This window comes from Thermobia domestica, chromosome 4, assembly GCF_964235325.1.
Source record: "Thermobia domestica chromosome 4, izTheDome1.hap1.1, whole genome shotgun sequence".
In the NCBI taxonomy this organism is placed as follows: domain Eukaryota; kingdom Metazoa; phylum Arthropoda; class Insecta; order Zygentoma; family Lepismatidae; genus Thermobia; species Thermobia domestica.
The window spans coordinates 8,470,184-8,493,061 of record NC_137457.1 but is presented as its reverse complement, the minus strand read 5'-3'; the positions used below and the strand labels follow the sequence as shown (position 1 = coordinate 8,493,061).

The window sequence follows — 22,878 nt, the reverse complement described above, 5'->3', positions numbered from 1 at the left end:
ATTCAAATATTCCACACATTTAACACAAGGTAATCTCAACAATCTTGAATGAAATTTGTCCAAGCAGCAATCTGAGCTTTTGCTTCGCGTTTACAGGATGGAATCTTCTTTCTACTGACACAAAAGTGAGTGGGGGTTTTTCATGACCACCATGTTGTTTTTTCTGAATATTTCTCGAAGGAAAGTGACGAGTAGCAATATCGAATCCATTATGCAGACTGCTGGTCATGCATATAGTGTAAATAAGTGGTGTCTGTTGACAAATTCTAGTAAATTGAGTCTCAAAGCAGTTCTTCCCCATAACTGGAACATATTTCATTCTGTTCCGCTTGATCACGCAATTAACCTTAAGTATGAGGCTTTTAAACTTCTTCTCACTCTTATCCAATATGACAAACACAAATGGAAGATCTGTGGAGGTCTAAAAGTAACTGCTGTTCTGCTTGGCATGTAGCCAAGGTACACAAAGTACTGCTGCTTTCTATGCGAGTGGGACAACAGAAACAGAAGAAACACTATTATAAAGAAATGGCCTGCTCGCAATGAACTGCAGCTGGGACAAAAAATGTGGCGAACACTCCTCTTGACGACCCTAAAAGTGTGTATTTACCTCCACTTCACATTTAATTGGGACTTAACAAAAACCTTGTGAAAAGTATGAGCCAACCATCATGTGCATTTATGTACTTGCATCAGAAGGTTCCAATGATCAGTAATGCTAAAATAAAGAAAGGAATATTTGTACAATCGCAAATTAGGGAATTCGTGAATGATGGGAATTTTGTTGATTTGTTGCGTGATGTTGAGAAAATGACATGGTTGTCCCATGTAAGTGTGAGCGAGAAGTTTTAGGGAAGCATAACGCAGATAACTATGGTGATATCGTACATGAAATTGTGAGATCATATGTAATATGTCACATCAAATGCATTTTCTGAGCCACCATTTGGATTTCTTTTCTGATAACTTTGCTGCCATTAGTGGCGAACGTGGTGAGCACTTTCACAAGAATATTTCTCAAATGGAAAAATGTTATCAAGAAGTGGAGTTCAGCAATGTTGTGTAACTCTTTCTGGGCCTTACGTCGGGACTTCCTTAACCAAAGTTTCGCAGGAAGTTGGGTACAAAACAGTTCTGGATAAGTTTAATAATTTTTACTTATTGCTTAGTTTCTTAATTTTTGCTCCTCATTCCTTTGATTTCTTTGTGTATTAATACTGATTATCAAAATCTTTATGTAAGAAACCATTGATGCGAGACCATATCTTTATAGCAAATACATACAGTATAATATGTCATATGTCATAGACATGCGCAAAAATTACTTTCACATGAAAGCTGACGTCGATGGAGACATTCTGCAATTTGATCTGGATTCAGGGTCAAATTATTCTCCAGAAACAGTTTCTTTTGTTCTGATGACAGGAACTCTATCTTTTTATATAAATACCAGGTAAGTCATCAAGGAATATTGCAGAGACGTACAACGATAATCATTTAAATTCGTTGCACTACAGTTTGGCACTTACTACATTAGAACTACAATCGTACATAGTGAAAATTTTATACTGATCCCTTGCATCAGTTTGATACTAGTTACTTGTAATATAAAACACATTTTCAAATCATAAACTTAAATATATAAGATTATATTGTGTTACTGTTTAATTTTAATTTTCAACAGAATATTGAATTACCTCCTGCAGAAAATCCGTTCTCATTTGTATTTCCTCCGTTTTCACCTAACAAAAAGATAAATATATTAGAGAAGTATACATAAATCAAGAAATAAGTATTTGTTTAAGAAGTGAAATGTAATTTCTAATGTAAAGTCCGAGGAACTTACATCGATGTTAAGTGTTAAGTGCTAATCCGAATGAATAAAATGGTGGAGTGATGAAAGAACTAAGAAAGAGAAAAATCTCGAAAAATCCCACAGACATGGAATTTGATTACACCAGATTTAAATTGAAGTGAACTGTGGTTGTATAAGTAATGCTACAAAAATGATGTGATGTGAGCCCTCTCTAACTGAGCCACCACGGTTGTTGCTAATTATAATAGTGTCACTATGCTAATGGTCCTGTTATATATATATATATATATATATATATATATATATATATATATATATATATATGTCATCATCATCATAGGTATTCTGACTTTATTGGCAGGTCACTTGCCGCAGCTGAGAAGCTTCCACGCTCCACGGTCCTCCGCTAACTTCTTCGTCTTCGCGTATGATCTTTCTCTTTTTATATCATCCATTAATTGTAGTCTCCTTCGTCCCTTCCCTCTCTTTCCCGACACCATACCCTCTAGGATGTCCCTCATGATACAGTCTCTTCTTAGGGAATGTCCCAACCAGTTTCTGTTCCTCTTCCTAATAACATCTATAAGTGTTCTTTTCTCACCCACCATTTCTAACACTCTCTCATTCGCTTTGCGCTCGACCCAACTAATTCTTTCCATTCTTCTCCACACCCACATTTCGAAGGCTTTCACTCGATTTTCATCACTTTTACGTAATGTCCACGTTTCCGCCCCACACAGTACAACACTCCATTTTATAAGTCTTTTTCTCAACTTTTTCTTCAAGGTCACAGAACAGACTTTTCTTCCTCCTAAAGGCTTCTTTCGCCATTCCTATCCTTGCTTTTATTTCACGTTCGCACTTCATGTTATTACTAAGAATACTACCCAGATATCGAAAACTATTCACTTGTTCTATTTTCTCCCCTCCTACTTTTACAATTGACACAGACTCCTTCCTTCCAATCACCATGGCTTTTGTCTTTCTAACATTTATTTTCATCCCATTTTCTTCAAAGCACTTTCTCATTTTTTCTAACATTTTATTGATTTTCTTTTCTGATTCTGCAACAAGAGCCATATCATCTGCAAATCTTCTACATCTAATCATTCTACCTCCTACCGAAATACCATCATCATCATGTAAACTCTTTTTCACTATCTCTTCTAGATAGACATCGAGAGGCGAGAGGCGAGCGTTGGCGAGGTGTTGGAGAGAGGCAGCATTCTTGTCGAACTCCCCTTCCAATTACACTCTCTTCCGTCAGTTCTTCCTCTATCCTAACACTTATTTGTTGGTTCATGTATAAGTTTCTTATAAGTGTTCTATCTTTCCATTCCAACCCTATCTTCGTTAGAATTTCAAACAACAGTTCCCAATTCACGCAGTCAAAATCCTTTTCTAGATCAATAAATATAACATACACCTCTTTCCCTTTTTCTATAAATCTTTCACCGATTGCCCTTAATTGCCCTTCTATAGTTATAAATTTGGAACACTAAAGGAAGGAATATGCTGACGATATACCATTTGTTCTAACGCTTTATTATTAGAGAAATAATACACTTCATAGCGAAATTGCACTTGTATTAAAAGATAATAAAACTGTTCTTCATCGAATATCTCTAGAGAGATAAAACTCTAATTAATATAATCTATTTTCATATTCCATGTAAAATTTCGAATTCTTAACATTTTACTAATAAGCAAGTTTTGTAATGTTTTAACTGATTACAAATTGTCAATATTCATAAAATAACATTTTTCATACCTGCGCCATTTTCACCTAAAACCGGAGGAAAGAAACTGTCATGATTGATGGAAAGGGCATTATAGTATTAATTGTTACTCACAAAGTATGTGCTGCAATAATTAATGCAACTTCTAGTAGTTTCAGAAAATCGAACCCAAGATCAGTAATGTAATAACAAAGCTTTCAACTGGTTTAGAAAAATATACTATATTTAAGACAAATGACGATTTATAAAAAATGTACATTCAAATTTTACTGCTATTAAATTACTCTCTGAAATTATTGAATTAATATAATCGAGATTGATTTCAGATTTGAATTGACCGTTACACAGTTGGTTATTAGCTAGATATTTTGTACATATGTTTGCATTGCACTATTGGATTTACTACAATTTATGGGAATTTCTAAAAAAATAATTGCACAAAACCTCTTATATCAGATTTCAATTTACAGATGTAAATTTCTTACAATTTATTCATCTTAGTTATATTTCGAAGTAGTCACCATAACCCTCCAGACATTTTTGATAGCGTTAAACAAACTTCCATATCCACTCTGTGCAAAATTCTGATGCCTGAGAGGAGGGAAAGTACAAAACTGATGTTTTAAAACTCTTTAATGCACACCGATTTTACAGGTGAAGAAAAAGAAAGAAATCGTTTGTGGTAAGTACAGACGGTATGACCAAGTGTGTATTAGCGGACGTTTTATGGATCAGAAAAATTCCAAAACGTTTCATTAGTGTCCACCAATTTTGGACGGCACGCCTCAGGTTATTTTTACTGTTTAGCTATACAAATCTACTGTAATTGGTAACTATTCAAGAAATTCTCAACATTCAAAGCGTTTGTTCCGAAAAGACTATTACTATGATTTTGTGAACTAATTGTGTTTACTTCAAATACAACATTTCAAGAGAATCAGAGTGCCACTATTACTTTGATTACTGTCTCGGCCCTCTGTGGTGTATGATATCTCAGAAAAGGGGTCATTTATATTCTTTCCGCAGTGAAGCTATGATTTTTTCCTCTTTGTTAACACCTGTCAGCATTTTGGTTACTAGCCTCTCACAGAGTTATAATAAAGCAGTTCGTGAGTCACAATTAGATCCATTGTTTTAATAGACACTTGCGGAATCTGTTTGGCGCATTTAGTTATTGTGAACCGATAGTTATGTCGCACGATTTTCTTTACGCATTCCACCAGATCGCCATATTAACCCTGATCTTAAGCTATATTAATCGTCATGCACATTTACAGGCCCTTCCCGAAACTCTAAACACCTTTGTCTGATATTTCTTTCACTCATTTATATAGGTATAGAAATGGCCTACAATTCCTGATATATATCTGCTGTATTCTGTTCTTTGATGCTCAGAAGCCGCACGACAGATTGACATGATTTTGTGTCACGACATTCAGTTAAGTACACTGGTAGTAATACGTACATACTTACCTTCATGAATGTTGCAAGGTGATAGTAAAAAACGTCGAACCTTTTTCTCTAGCTCCTTATATAATCACAATCGTATTCCCAAAATTGAAATTATTATAGCTTTTGCACACAGTATTTTGTATTTTGAAACATGTTTGTTTCACACAAAAGTAATGATCTTGCACCTGTTTTAGTGCATGCCTATAGAACGAAAGGTTTACAATGCTTCCTTATTCCTAGAAATTATTACTTATACTTTGTCTCATTACATGCTTTTGACGATATAAGCTTGTATAGTACATATTGTCGCTCCACAGAAAATGTATTGCTATATTTAGACGAACATATTAGAGTAGTTGATCTTGTGATACATATAAGATCTTAACATGATTAGTTCCATTTGGTATTTGAAGACCCTAACCTAGAATTGATAATGTTGTAGTTATATATATATATATATATATATATATATATATATATATATATATATATATATATATATATAATCTACAAGTTTGTTAAACGTACCTGCATTTACTGCGAAAAAAGTAATAATAATAACAACACTATAACAATACTATCGGATTAATCATATTAATAACATAAATTTTATAGTACTTCTAAAGCAAAATGGAAATATACATTTATATTTTTTTGTTCTTAAAGTATCTATGGTACACCACTCTGAGTAATTGTATCTATAATAGTGTATTCAACAGAAGCATTGAAATGAAATAATTCGTAATTTTCAATATAGTACGCATTAGCTCAAACCTGAAGTTGAGTGACCTAGGATACTAAAGGATCAGACATGATTTTGTGTATTTTTAATGTCAGCCGAGGCACAACTGTTGCGTACCACACGCTTTACACGCTCAGTAACGCAGGAGCTGAGAAATTGAAAGAACTAAGCAAAACAAGTTTACAATTATAAGTTATCAACACTAAAAACTAACACCGTGATCAAACATGTTATGTGACAGTACAAGGTTTATAGAAGTGATATGCTTCATAGTGCAAATGTAGTTATAATAAAAGAAGTAACTATTGTAATTCCTATATTAATTCCAGACAGGAACTTAAGCGGTTCGAATCTCATCATGCCTAAGTCTTATATAGCCCCGTTGTTTAATAGACGATAATCCCAAATACCATCCCATGAACTGAGTTCTCCTACAAAGAAAACTGTAATGTACTAAAATCCTTTTAAATTTCAAGTAATATTGTAACATTTCCTTTACTGTTTTTACTAGTATCTAGATTTAACAGAGTTATTAATTAAATAGCGAAAACTAACTAGAATAATATCACTAAGACCAAAATAAATTACTATCCATTCATATTTTACATGTATTAAAATCATAATTATTGGCTTTTCCGCTACTAAAAGTTGCTGAAAAGCTACATTTCACAGCAAAATCATAATTTCAGATACAATTTTACGGCTGTAAATGACTTATATAGCCTCACTTCTCTATCAAATTCTATTCTCAGTTTCAATGTCATCAATGTTATGCTCTCACAAAAATAAAAATTTCACTGACAAAAACTTTTCCTGTATTTTATGTAATATTTGCATATATGTTTATTCTTTTAAAATATTTAAAAACTGAGTTTACCTTTTCAAAGAACTTAAAATAGTAATTTAATAATGTTTTGACATACCTTCGCCATTTCCATCTGAAACTACAATAAAGAGAGAAATATATTATTCAAAGTAAGTCAATTACAATATTCATTCACAGAAAAAAATTAACGTTTAAGAACCAGTAACAAATATGTTTATTTTATTGATAATTTAATATCTCATTTCATAATGATATATGATTCTCAAAGTACACAATAATGAAATATTTTACTCATTTCGAGTTTAAATTACTAATGGAAAACACTATTACCTACCTCCACCATTCCCATATCTAATCAGAAATCAGAACTGTCATTATTTATAGCAAGTATATAGCAATATTCACTATTAGAAAGGAATTATATCTTATGAAGTACTAAATACTAATATTATTTGTATTGTAACATTTGAAATAAAATGTTTACGTGACAACCTCAACAAAAATAGTATATAAACTCGTAATATTTCCAAAATGAAAAGGGTAACACAACATTATATCATTAACAATCTCAATGTAACTAAAATATTAAAAACACATTATGTCGTCAAACCCTAGACATCATAGTTTTCATTAAATAAAGCTTAAACAAATTACTATTTTGTCACTCGCAACCGAATTGAAAACTTGTGCTAAAATCAAACCTTAAGTAACAGTCGTGAGACAATATCTTCAATAAAAATCTCAGGTATTTGCTTAAAAACTCTGTCAACTGCCAAAACACATAAACCAATTCACAAACACCACATAACTAATCTAAAACACTAAAATCAATCATATATTTAAGGCTTGTATCTTTTATTCACGCCTAAAATTTCATAGTTTAATTAATATGTAAATATCTTCTATCAAAGGCATAGAAAAGTTAGTTATTCTTAAAATACAAGACCCCTCGCATTGTACCCCAATTAAAATAAACTTTAAACATAACCAGAGTGAGAATCCTCACTGGAAATATTCATGGTTATTGGATCTACGAATCGTATACATTTTATTATATGAACGTAACTATATAATATGTGGAATAATGTTTAAGTTTAATCTTACTTTCTTTCTTTTCCATTTGAACTTAAAAATCATTGGTTGTTGTGCAGAAATATACAACTAAGAAACCTATCTGATCAATCGGCATTTCCGCGAAAAGAGGTAGGTAAGAAATCAAGGAAGATCTAAATATTCTCTAGAGAAGTAACACATGTTTTATTTTACGGAGTCTGACTCGTAAACCGCAATAGGTGTTCGATCATTATGATCTACCAAAATCAATTTTATAATCTCGCCTCGAAGTACATAGGGGAGCAGATAGACTGTACTATTGATATGGCTACTTATTCCTGCAGAGCATGATGCAATGTGAAATAGAAGAAGTGAATATTAAAGATTAATAGAGAAGTTAATAAAGCTAAGCTTAATTATGAATGTTTTATAATAAAATTAATAAATCGAGTGTCAGAAAAACGAAAATAACAAAATATAATAAATTAAAACCTCAATAATCCTACTTAAAACTTTTAAAGGCATTAAAGAATAACAATAAAGGAAAACTGTAGATGAATCAAAACACATAATTCGTAACAATTGATAATTTTACTCAAAGACTTTAATGTTACATTTTGAAAAGTATCGATACTGTGTTGTCATTATAAGAGTCAGATATGTCCAACAAACGTTACCAAATCTTTCTACAAATTAATTTTATTTACTGCAAACATTGGGGAATTATATTACATGCATTTTACATGATATTTACTAGAGTTCATCAAATACCTAAAACTAACTGGTACAATATCATCTATAGCAAAATAAATTGTTATCCACTCAATTACTCACATGTTTAAATTACAATTATTTTCTTTCCGGCTACTGAAAGTTACAGGACAACTACATTTCGCAGCAAAATTCTAGTTTCTGGTATAACTTCGTGGCTGTAAATGACTTATATAATCTCACTGCTATAGGAGACTATAATAGCTGATCTAATTTCATCGATGGATATTCGTACAAAGATAAAACTTTAATTAGCTAAAAAGCATTCTATATTTCATGTAATATTCTCATATTTTTAGTTTTTATTATTTTAAAAACAGATTATATATTTTTCTATAAATGCAATTACTAATTTAATAATGTTTTTAGCATACCTTCGCCATTTCCACCCAAAACTATAAAACAAGAGCGAGAAATATCATCATTCGAATTAAGTCAATTACTATATATTCATTCACAAAGGGAAAATGAAATTTGTGCACCAGTAATAAGTAACATTATTTTTACTGATCTTTTAACATATATGATAATGTAGGAAAGAATCGCCAACATACGCAGTATAACAAAAGTTTAACTGGTTTCGAGTTTCTATTATTAATAGAAAACAGTATTTCATACCTTCACCATTTCCACCTGTAATTATAAAAACATAAGTGTTATAATCTAGTCTATGTTCATTACAATATCCACTCCAAGAAAAAAATAAATATTGTGAAATACTAAGTAAGAACTCTATTGTATTGATTTTAAAACATTTAAAACAAATACTGTGCATAAACAAATGAATCATATGCATTCTTATAATGTTTAACAGTTCTATCACGTATACATTTTGTGTATATGAACTTTACAAAATATCACATTCAATAATATTTAAGTTTGATCTCCCGTCCTCTCTTGGTCCATTTGAAATTTAAAAAGAATCATCTGCTGTTATGCAGTACTACACACTGGCCAGATCATATGATTTGTCTAAATCAAATTTTAAAAATTCACTCTGAAGTACATAAGAAAGTGAACTGATGTTTACTGTCGATCTTATTGTTTACTTTTAGAGCAAGATATAATGTGAAATAAAAGGTAAAGAAAAGTGGAAAAGTTAATAAAATCAAATTCAATTATGTATGTTTCTAAATAAAACGTGGGATGAAGCATCAGATTAAACAAAAAGGGAGGGACATAAAAAGACTGTATTAATACTACAATTACAGATATAAAACTTGGGAGGACATCAAAGAAAAATAAATGAAAAGAGTAAAGGAATCAAAATAAGTCATTCGTAAGAACCGATAATTTATCAACATAAGGTTAATGTTTTTTTTCAACCAAAATATTTTAGCAGTATTTTGAAGTTCTCAGAAAGTGTTAAATATGCAAAAGAAACGTTAATTCTCTCTTCAAATTTAATTTATTCACTTCAAATATTGGTTAATCATTTCATATGTAAGTTTATATGATAATTACTAGAATTACTCAACTAGATAAAGAAAACAGGATAATATCAGTCACAGAAAATAAGTCATTATCTATTCATATTATTCATATCATTACATTATAATATTATTGGCTTTATGGTAAGTTACAGAAAACTATATTTGACACTAGAATCCTAATTTTAAATTTAGATTTATCTATTTTTAATGAATTAAGCATATTTTTCCATATTACTGTATAACTACTGATATTATTCTGAAATCCTGGAAAATTATCTTTAATGTATGAAAATACAGAATGTATTAAAATAATACTTCTATTTGAATTCATCTCTTAAGGTTTTACGCAAATACCCACTTTCCTTTTGTAGAAATGAATTTAAATATTATATTTCATTGTAACACTATCAATCTTGAAGAGTCACTTAACTCGAATTATTCATAATAAATAGAGACCATTATTTTTGTGCTAGTATTTAATTAATATATTGAGAGCATTGAGCGAAGTTCCTAGTAACGAAAGTTAATTAAATAGCCAGCCATAAACATCAATCGAAATTACTCAAATTCTTATATTCGTGCTGATATCGCTTACCTTGTTTACGCATATCCTAATAAAAAGTTGGTAATTTTTATTTTTATGCAAAACTTATAATAATTGCTTGTTGTAGGTACATTTAAATTACTGCTGATACATTTATGTCACTTCTACTAATAATAAAGTAATTCATCAACAAAATAATAACATTAAACGTAATGCAGTATTTAAAAGTAATGCAGTATTTAGGAGAGAAACATTATACAACGTTCTTACAGAGCTTGGAATACCGAGAAAGCTAATTAGATTAATTAAGATATGTTTAAGTGAATCCCAAAGTAAAGTCCGGCTAGGAAAATTTTTGTCCGCGAGCTTCCACGTCGAAAATGGCCTGAAACAAGGAGATGCGTTGTCGCCATTATTATTTAACTTTGTGCTGGAATACGCCATAAGGAAAATCAAAGATAGCAACCAGGGCCTAGAGTTGAACGGCATTCACCAGGTTATATCATATGCTGATGATGTAAATTTAATAGGGGATGATAGGAGAACAGTAGAAATAAATGCCGAGATATTATTAAACGCTTGCAGGGACATGGGTTTAGAAGTAAATGAAGAGAAAACTAAATACATGGAAGTGCGTCGGGACCGTAATACGGCAAATTGTGGAGGCGTTAAAATATTAAATAATACTTTTGATAAAGTGGATACTTTCAAATATTTAGGATCAATATTAACAGACGAAAATCATATTCACGAAGAAATTAAATGTCGACTAAAAGCAGGGAATTCGTGTTACTATTCGGTTCAAAATCTCTTGTCGTCGCGAGTTCTGTCGAGGAATTTGAAGCTTAAAATATATAAAACGATAATCATGCCTGTTGTTCTGTATGGTTGCGAAACATGGTCGCTTACTCTGAGGGAAGAACATAGACTGAAAGTATTTGAGAACAGGATCCTGAGAAGAATATTCGGAACCAAGAGGAACGAGAATGGGGAATGGCGGAAACTTCATAACGAGGAACTACATAGTTTATACGGTTTACCCAACATTGTAAGGGTCGTCAAGTCTAGGAGGCTTAGGTGGGCAGGTCATGTAGCTAGAATGGAAGTAAGTAGAAACGCTTTCAAAGTCTTGACTGGTAGACCCATAGGAAAACGACCATTAGGAAGACCTAGGCGCAGATGGGAGGATAAGATTAAGATGGATCTCGCAGAGATAGGAATACAAAGTAGAAACTGGATCCAATTAGCTAAGGATAGAAGTCAGTGGAGAGCTTTTGTGAACGCGGCACTGAACCTCCGGGCTCCATAGGCCATAGAGTTAGTTAGTTAGTTAGTTAGCAGTATTTAAAAAATGTAAAATATTAAAAACATGTTACGCTTGTTTTCAATATATGATACCTCACACTTACAGCAGCGTCTCACGCTTTCGAATATTAGCGTTAACATTATAATTAAAGGGAATTCTCCATCAAGAATTAACTAATTCAAGCCGTATCTGTTTTATTGACGTACGGTGATCTTACACATTGAAGGGAAAATCAATTTCTATGACCATTGAAACAGGAGTATAATGTACCATGTACTCTACTCCCTAATTAAAACACTAGTGTCTTGGGACGGAAAAATAAATAAGTTGTCAAATAAAAAAACATGAACATAAAAGAAAGGAGAACCATATATCTCTTGTAATTATCACACGGTAAATATAAAACTAATATGGATAGATCCGTAAGTGAGATTTAATAAAAATATGAAAGACAATCGTTCCTTAAATAACCTTATATAGATACAATTATAAGCAATTAAAAGTATGTTAATATTTAACACTTAACTAGTGTGTTACTGTTCATATCGCTGTAACAAGTAAACCCTTGGATGTGTGTATTTTATTGTTGACGCTAGATAGTTGCAACAAGTAGTATCTGAAATCTTTGCGTTGCTCTCTAAGAAACAATTGTCGCTAAAGGCGTGAATCACCCAGTTATATCGCGCTCAGGTCTTCATGACCCATACAACGCCGTTAGTGCTACATTGTGTTCCGACGTATCCTACCGTTTGATAAATTTTCGAAATCTGTGTTTTTTTATTAAACATTCTATTTTCAGCAAGGTATGTGTCCAGTGTTGAATATTATTCTGCACATTACAGTTTGTTAATATGACATGCAGTTCACATAAAAATTTGGTGTTAAGTAACTAGGACATACGAAGGACAGTGTTGGATGAAACTTATTTGGATATGAGTAAGTGGTTTTTGAGGGTGAAGATAATCAGGAAGATAGTGAACACGATACCCACAGTGAACAACCGATTCATTGAAGAAGCTCATACGACCAATTTTTGGAAACTGCAGAGTTAAAGTTTGTGTAAATTGTCATATAGAATGAGGTGTGCCGTACGGACAATAACTAAACAGTGGATTAGTTTTTTCTTTAAGTGTCTGTATTAAAGACACGTTTAGAACATAACGGAAGAAAAATATTACATTTATTAGAATTTATATTTGTCGAATAACAAAACAAATACGATGCGAAAATTTGCTATTGTAAGAGTGTAAACCTAGCTTTAGTATATTATCCTAAAATTTTATTGTAATTTGCTACTGAATAAATACACAGAAATGGCTCGAAAGCTGTGAATAAACACAAAAAGTGTTTTGATATTGTTCGTCTTTTATATTTCGTATGTTTAACTTAAAAGAACGTTTGGATCTTTTTGACTCGTATCGTAGCAGGTATTCACCACACTGGTTAAGGGTTGTGTTATTCTATCTCATTTAAATTAAACGTTTACAAATAATGAGCGGTAACAAATTTTTAAGTTATCCAGTTTAAGTTAATTCTTAAGTTTCAGTGCTAGTTGACATTATTCTTATTATTTTTCCTACCTGCGCCATTTTCACCTGAAATCATAAAAACGAAACAGTCGATGTATAAAACAAGTGCATTACAATATTCATCCTGAGAAGGAAATTAAACTTTGTGCAGCAAAAAGTTACCAATTTCATTTTTAGTGATTGTAGAGTATCGAGTACAGTAATTATCTATTTGAAAAACCAGACCAGAAACATCATTATATGACACAAAATTGTATTTGTAGTGGGGATTCCGTTATATGTTGTTGAATTTAAATTACAAATGTATATTCCTGCATATAGTAACTTACGAAAATGATATTTATCAATGAATATTTTTATGTAAAATGGAAAGACAGGTATGAAAAATCTTAAAACTTTATTACAAGTGATATTTGACATCAGTTCGAGGAAACTAATAAATTAATAGAAATAAACATTTGACAAAGTGACCTGTTATAAAGAATGTGCTTAGGTGTTCCTGAAATAGACTACGTAACTGAGAATTATTACATGATTATATGAAATGTTTCTCTACTAAAGTGATAAAAATGAATGAAAAAAGAAAATGATAAAGACAAATTAAAAGTCCACATAATCCAGCTTAATTATGAACGTTTAGCAGAAAAACAGTATATCAGGTTCAAGAAAAAGCAGACAGGAAAGAAACTAAGCAAAATTAATCATACATACAAAATACTCACTATCATAAAGGTTATAAGTTTCTTTCATCTCAAGTTTCGGGAATATGACATTTGAATTAATCACTAAATTTTGAAGGTACGAAGAACTAAAAGTAGATAATCTTCTCTGGGACTTTGAGATGTAATCCTGTACTTTGAATTGTACATGTCAGTCCCCTGGATGACAAGTGTCGAAATTCAAAATTAAAGAATTTAACCACATCAAAGATATTTTACTTTAGATATGAAAGTCTATGTACAAAAACATGACCTTTCTTCGTAACATATATAGAATACGATCTTAAAATTCTTGAGGTCGATATTTGAAATTATCATCAATCAACATCATAAATATTTGAAATTATTTAAAATAAAATTGGCCCTGTATTTTTTGTGCATTTGGGTGATTTAACATGCATCACTACAGTTACTTTCGCTAGCACCAATATTTGTGGTTTGGATTGCAACAAGTAATTGTGAAACCAGTTTAGTGCAAATGAACATTTTGAGACATTGAATCTTATGACGATACTCACGAATCACATTTATAAGTCTTTAGTGTAAAGTAAAGGATTCTTTGTGGTAGTTACAATAACTTCTCAAACATTTTAATAACTTGAACAAAATAAAATATGTTTAAAAATGTTATGTTTATTGTTTACAAATTTTTTCCATTTTACAATTGTGTCTTTTAGAGACTTAGATTTCCCAATTAGACAGTTTAACAGTCATAGAGACTTAGAAAGTTTACCGCTTTTTCTTCATCCGACAGTATCTGATGAATCAATACTGATGGTTAGGAAAACTATTACACACTACTAATTTTACGTTGAAGGTATTATTTTCTTCAGCATCTAGTTTAAATCAATTTTAAATATTTTTGTGAAAAATACGAATTAGGAAATAGTTCGAGTAAAAAATCTTGCAATTCTTTTATTATATTTTTATTTATTTCTTGAAAGTTGTACATTTTTTTTTTTTGCAAATGTTTAGCTGGCAGTTATATTTTGGTGATCTTGAAAATATATTTTAAAAGGACTGGTTTAAATTTTTTATCTAAGATGTTTAGAACATTTTACTTTAATTTTTCCTTTTCCTAGTAATTAAGAAAGTAATTAAGAAAGGAAGTTTTGGTATTTAGTTAAAATATTGTTTTATTTTTCTTTGAAATTCTTTTGAATAAATAAATTGTTTTCTTTTTTAGCACGAAATTGTTTCCAAATTCTTTCTCAAATAATGAATTTCAATGCTACAGAATGTGTAAGATCAATTATCAAGTTTGTGTTAATTAATGTGTAAGACACATTCAATCAAATGTTTGCTATCGTGTTAAAATGTATTTATATATTTTAAATTGAAGATCTTATATATATTTTTAAAACGTTTTCTATTGTTAAAGGTTTGATTAAAAGTCAGGTAATTCTTTCATAAAATTAATTTAGTTTTTTTTCTACATCTAATTTTTCCATTTCGAAAGTATCAAAATTATTTGTCCGTTTTCTGAAAATGGTTTAGCGTTAGTTTGTAAAACAATAAATCTGCCGTTTTGTAGTTTAAAGAAAATAATATTACTTATCTTTTATTCTATTTTTAAATATTTACATTCTTTTGAATTACTTCTGCCAAAATGTATTTTTGTCAGTTATTTACAGATGATGATCAGAAAAATGGAAACACCTGAACGAAATTGCATCTTACCAGATTAATGTGGTGTCCGGCCACCTTAAGCATTCAGAACAGAATTGATGCGACATGGGATGGATGCATAGAGGTCGTGAATGGTAGCAAGTGGAATTTTACACCATTCCTCGTGCAGGGCATCGGTCAGTTCTGTGAGAGAGGATGGAGGTGGAAATCGTCGCCGGAGTCGTGTTTCCAAGACGGACCACAGATGTTCAATTATATTGAGATCTGCGGATTGGGCGGGCCAGGGGAGGTGTTGAACTTAATCCCGATGCTCCTCAAACCACGCTGTAACAACGGCAGCTGTGTGAGTGGGTGCATTATCATCCTGGAAGATGGCGTCATTGTCCGGGAACAACATCCGGACCATAGGATGCAAGTGGTATCTTAAAATTGCGACATAATCGTTAGCAGTGATTCGTCCGCAAAGTGTGACCACAATACCCAATGAAAACCATGATATTGCGGCCCACAACATCACCGACCCGCCGCCATGTTTCACAGTTGGGCGGAGACACTGCAGATCATAAGTTTCTTTGGGCGTTCTCCACACATAAACACGGCTCGTGGTTGGGAATAGGGTGAAGGATGACTCATCCCACCATTTCACACGTTTCCAGTCCAAAATGGTCAAAGTAGCATGGTCGCGGCACCATTTGCGGCGTGGCGTTATGGTCCCTGATGAGCGGTTTGGTCCGTGCAACACGACCCCGTAAGTTCATGTCATGTAAGTCGCGCTGGACTGTAATTGTCGAAACAGGGTGGGGGAGACGCTGATTGAGTCCCTGCGTCACTTGCTCCGCAGTGGCACGACGGTTCTGGGTGACAATGCGCTTTAATACCCGGCATGATCTGTCACTCATGATTTTCTTCCGCCCACTGTTCCGCTTCCCCATGTGTTTTTTTCCGTGTGTTGTGTAGGCCGTAACCACCTTCGACGCAGTCCCACGCGACACACCTAACACAGTAGCCACTGCCGTCTCACTCACTCCACATAACCGCGCACCAACAATTTGCCCTCTTTGAAAATCTGAGAGGTCTCCTATTTTACACTACCTCCGTCTGCTGCAGCCACTGGACACTGCTGTTCCACTGCACCTGACGTATCATGGAGACCGACTTAACACACCACCACCAGCGGTCCGGCGCGGCGCGCGCCACGACACCACTGCCAACCCATACATCTGACGTGTTACCAACTACATTTTTTTCATTTTTCTGATCACCATCTGTATGTATACTTGTGTTTGAGAATATCAGTTTGAAAATCACTGTTTAAATCTTTCCTCGTAACATATATTGATTTGCGAAAACAGAAACTACGTACTCAAAACTTTAGTCACAACTCATGGTCCATGGTCATGGATGATAAGGAAATGGCCTACTAGATTCACAAATATCACTTAACATGAATTCTTTCATGATATTATAGAAACGACCTTGTTAAATGTAAGACAAAACAATTTTCTTGACTTTAATTTTAAAATAAAAGCTATTAAATATTCTTAATTATTATTAAGATCTCACTTTTTTAATGAACGTTTCACATACCTTGATCCTTGTCTTTTCCTTTCTCACTTCCTTTCCCCTTTCCGTGTTCTCCTCCACCACCTCCTGTATTACAATTATACAAGAATGCTTCATGGAACCGATAAAATAAGGAATTTTATTTTAAAAAATGGTAGAGTTTGATTAATTATGCTAAGTGTAAATAACATGTTGACAAATTGAGTAATATGAAATCTTAACCACATACGCTCCGTCAGGAACTGAACCCGGGTCTACCACTCCAAAGACGCGTACGCTTAATGCTTAATCACAAGGATTCACTTCCTGCATTTTGGATTATTGACAAAACTTATCAATATATTATTGAGAGTCCATTATGATTTATCAGCATAAAAATTAACTGCGGGTATAACACTCTTGAATACAACACAATTATCGTGATACTTTCAGTTTCTAATTGTTGCTAGGGACACAAAGTACCGCCTCTGAAATTAAAAGAAAGAATAAAAAATAGCCTCTATTTTCTGTGAGTTAGCATTGGGTGCGAGTCTTAATGTTTTTTTTATTGCAACATATTTTCAAATAAATAAAAATTGGATCTAACTTTTGCTAATTAAACATGAGTACCTTCAACACCATTCCCAAGTTTCGGAAAGAGCACGTTTGATTCAATCAATAACTTTTGAAGGTACCAAGAACTAAAACTAGATACACTTCTCTGGGACTTTGGAACACAATATTTTACATTTGAGTTGTTCATGTCAGGCCACTGGATGACGAAAATGTCAAAATTCAAAATTAGAGGATTTCTCCTCATCAAAGATAATTTATTTTAGCCTACGAATGTCTATGGGCAAAAACATGACCTTTCTTCTTAATATACATAGAATACGATCTTAAAATTCTTGAGTTGTACATTGGACCATCATCAATATTTGAAATTATCTCAAATAAAATTGGCCCTAATTTTTTTGTAAATTTGGGTGATTTAACATGTATCATTCCCTTGGTAAAATAGTCAAAACTAGAACGAAAGGGAATTTTTCTTGCTAACACTTTCAAGTTTAGTCAAAAAAACTTGCTTAAAACCATTGGGGAAAAGTTAACTTTCCTTCATTCTAGTCATTGATTATTCTACACTTAACTTTAAATTTTGGAAATGAATTAAAAGTGTAAATGCTTAAGGCGGATAGGCAATCAGTAAAATCGATTGATATATGACAATTGCACACTTTGAATCTCAGAGTTTGAAGATATGTTCATAGTTAATTTAAATTATTGTCAGTTATATCCGCTAGGACCAACATTTCTGATTTTGACTGCAACAAGTAATTGTTGAACCAGTTTAGTACAAATGAACATTTTCAGACACTGGTTCTTATGACTATACTTACGAATCACATTTATAAGTCTTTAGTGAAAAGTAAAGGATTCTTTGTGATAGATCTGGATAAAAATTCAATTTAAATATCTCAATAATTTAAAGCAATTATTAAAGAAACGTTTTATGTTTACTGTTTACATAATGTACAATTGTGTCTTTTTGAGCCTTAGATTTCTCAATTAGACAGCTCAACAATCAGAGAGACTTAGACAGTTTACCGCTTTGGTATTATCAGACACTATGTGATGAAGCGGAATATATGGTTAGCAAAACTGTTACACGTTATTAATTTAACGATGAAGGTTTGTTAAAAAAAATCGTGCAACTCTTTTATTATATTTTTATTTATTTCTTGAAAGTTCTACAATTTTTTTTTGCAAATCTTTTACTGGCAGATATATTTTGATCATCTTGAAAATATATTTTAAAAGGATTGTTTTAAATTCTTATTTAAGGTGTTTATAAACTTTTAGTTTTATTTTTCCTTTTTCCTAGTAATTTAAAAAGTTAGTTTCTACTCTAAAAACCGTTGTTGTGTTTAGTTATACTGTTTTATTTCTCCTTGGAATTCTTTTGAATAAAGAATATTTTTTATTTTCTAGCATAAAATTGATTTCAAATTCTTTCTCAAATAATGAATTCCAATGCAACAAAAAAGAAAAAAGTTTAAATTAATGTGTAAGATATATTCATTCACATGTTTGCAATTGTTTTTAAAAGGTATTTATATAATTTAAGTTGAAGATTTTGTATATATTTTTAAATCATTTTTAATTGTTAAAATTTTGATTAAAAATCTGGTAATTATTCTATAAAATTATTTTAGTTTTTCATATTTTTTTAATGTTTCCTTTGTTAACTCTATTTTAGTTTGGAATAAAACATCTCATTATCTAATTTCCAAAGTTTTAAAGTATATGTCATTTTTTCTAAAAATGGTTTAGCGTTAGTTTGTAAAATAATAAATCAACCGTTTTATTGTTCCAAGAAAATATTGTTATTTATTTCTATTCAATTTTTAAATATTTATATTCTTATGAATTACTTCTGGTAAAATTAACTTTTGTCAGTTATTTATGTATACTTGTGTCTGAGAATATTAATTTGAAAGTTATTATTTAAATCTTTCCTCGTAACCTATATTGATTTTCGAAAACAGAAGCTGCGTTCTCTAAACTCTAGTCACAACTCACAGTCCAATGTCATGGATGATTAGAAAATGGCCCTTTAGATTCCCGAATATCATTTACTATGACTTCTTTCACGATATTATAGAAACGACCTTGTTGAATGTAAGACAAGACAATTTTCTTGACTTTAATTTTAAAATAATAGTTATTAAATATTCTTATTTTTGTTCAGTCTTAACTTTTTGAATGAACGTTTCACATACCTTGATCCTTGTCTTTTCCTTTCTCACTCTCTTTCCCCTTTTCATGTCCTTCTCCACCACTTCCTGTATTAAAATTACACAAAAATACATCATTGATCCCATAACATAAGCAATTTAATAAAGAATGTTAGAGTTTGATTAAATATGAGAAGTTTAAATAAGATGTTATTCATCCTTCATATTACGTTTAGATCACAAGAATATCATGCAGAATTACTAAAGTTGAAAAAAGCAAAGTAAGTGCTAAGGTACGTGTAGAATATCTGAACCTTGGAAAAGAAAGATCAAACTGGAAATATTTTTTCTTATATTTTTCTCCTAGTATCAGACAGATCTGGATAACACATAAATAATCCTTTTGTCCCGTTTCATCCTTAGTAATTCCCACAGTCTCTAAATAAACAAAAATTCGCCCTTGGTATCTTATAGAATTTGCAAAGATATCAGCATGATTTTCCAACACCCTGATTTCAGGATTTGCTCTTTATCTTCCAAGGTTCTGATATAGAAAAGTTTACAATGTCCTTGTTTTTTACTTTGCATTATTAATTTACAAATCTGTATATGTTAAAATCCGAAAAGATAACTAGTGAACATTTTGAAAATGAACTAATTGAAAAATGAGCAAAAATGAGTGTTATCATTTTCTACACTGAAATAACTTAAATGGAGATAGTTTTATAAATAAATTTTATATTTTGAAGAGTATTTATGCAAAATGTTGAATCTTAAAAGCTGACAATCTTATACAACAAATCCTTAATATAGTATAAATTTGACTTGGCCATTTTTAATTCACTAATGGGTGTCACTTAAACTAAAGCTTAGTACAGAATAAAATGAAATGTTTGAGTTTATCGTCCCACGACTACGCCCCTTAGGGTAAAGGGAACGATGATCAAGGCAAGTGAATGATGATGGAAGAAAGTAGTAAGAAATTGGACATCTCCGAGAAAAGCCACGAGCACGCTGTCTACGACATACTTACTTTGCAGGGAATCGAACAAGGAAAACACACAAAAGAGGTAAGCTCTCTTCAACTGAGCTACCATGCCCTCAGGTTCAGTGTACTCATTAGGTCTAATGCTTCCAATTTCAATGAGGTTTATGTGTGCTTACACTTACACACAACCGAACTAGCTGCAGTTTTTCTTCAGTTTTGTATGCGATACATTCCCATTACGGACATTAATATAATTACTTTTTATAATGTAATTAGATCACTCTAATGAGTGTTCGCAACATTTCTTTCATTTCCTTTTGCTTGTGGTTAATAATTGGAATGTGTTTGCTCTAATCGGTACTGTTTCTCCTACTCTACATACTCTTATAAAGACTTTTTTTATATTATCTTGTTCGAAAGTGAACTCAAACACGAATGAGTTACTTTTGCGCGTTTGAACATACAGAATTTGTGTATATTGAAACTATGGCGTTTCCCTGTACTCTTAACAATAACATTTTTTGCATTGGCTTACACTTACATATTTTTGCATTGAATTACATTCGCATTTTTTGCACTGCATAATATTCACATTGTTTTCCATTGAAATACATTAACATGTTTTCCATTTCTTACATGCACATTTTTGCATTGCCTTACATCCACACTGTTTTGCATTATCCTGCATTCATATTTATTCATTTTCTTACATTCACATTTTTTGCACTGCTTTGCAGAGGTAGGAAAACTTAAATTGCAATTATTGCATGTTGCTATAGTGCATCCCATGTCCTTTAACAAGTAGTATAGCACGGCAGCCCTCTTCCATGTATATTTTGTACCAGCCTAGACAAAGGTTTCAAAAGGAATCTTTACCGATGTGCCACTCATTTTTATGTATTAGTACCTGCTGTACCAGTAAACAAATATCACCGTCACTTTATCACAGAACACAAACTTCGGTTATTCATATATTCTTCTGGTAATTTCTGGCTAATATTTCGAAACAATCGCATATTTCAAACAGATTAAGTATCTCAAGTTGTTTATTTTGTAGAAGTTGTTAGTCCCATGAGAGCAGTGCATAAATATATGATATATTTAACGTAGACGTGTGATTACTTTTAATCCCAAACTTTTGTCATTGTAATGAAAACGTTCTCAATGCTTCTGATTGAAACAATTACAGTGATTAAAATGTATATTTCGTCGTCTTACTATTTCTTTGAGATAAGCGATATATTACACTTTCGTTTAGTGCTAGTCTTAAGTTGTCTTGTGGCTCGTTAGGTCTCTTCGTGATGACCCAAGTGCGGTTACTACAAACAGCTTACATTTATAAATAAAACAAGTAACTGATAATATAAAATGATCTATTTCAGATACGGCTTCACCTTGAAGGAAAATGTCCAAGGGCGATGTGAGAAAGACAGAAACTCAATCTAGTATGGAAAAACAAATATCGCGATTCATGTTATCGGTTACCTTCTGATTAACCAGAAATAATACAATGCAAGTACTCAATTCAGCTATCAGGCTAGAATTACGATACTACTTCATTCGTTAAAAAAACTAATTTATAAACTGTACAGTCTGGAATGCAAAAGACACAACCAACTCCAAAGTAGCACTTTGTTATTGGATAATGTATATGAGGAGCAGACAACATAGTTAAATTGTATAGTTTTAGGCTCGCGTAGTACGTACTAAACTAATATAAGTAAGTAAAATTGTATTGGTATTACTATTAATTTACTTTCTATTGAACTTAGTTCTGGTGTATTTTCATTTACAAAACTTCTAAACATAATGGAGAATATGCCAAATTGAATCTAGCTGACCATTATGTCGCACATGCAGCTGGAATTAAAATAAGAAGTCCCAAAACTGCTTCCATCTTAGTCACTGATTCTTATTTTAAATTTGCTTATGCTCTTTGAATACGTAAATTTTTGATTTTCTATATTGAAAGTTTGGTCCTATATTTCCAATCCTATTCTGTTTAAAATCGTTATAATAATCGTGAAAATTTCGACGAGTTTTAGTAAAAGAAA

The 22,878-nt window shown here is 31.7% G+C and overlaps 1 protein-coding gene across 1 annotated transcript in view; it reads right to left on the bottom strand.

Annotated features, from left to right (window-relative positions):
* LOC145683623 (uncharacterized) overlaps positions 1 to 22,878 on the bottom strand; it is a gene marked incomplete at its 3' end in the record, with an annotated part of 551,164 nt that overhangs the window by 123,344 nt on the left and 404,942 nt on the right. Inside the window, 4 exon segments of the mRNA XM_081754960.1 lie at positions 1,698 to 1,742; positions 13,263 to 13,277; positions 17,147 to 17,209; positions 19,882 to 19,944. Of these exon segments, the coding sequence (XP_081611086.1) occupies positions 1,698 to 1,742; positions 13,263 to 13,277; positions 17,147 to 17,209; positions 19,882 to 19,944 (186 nt within the window).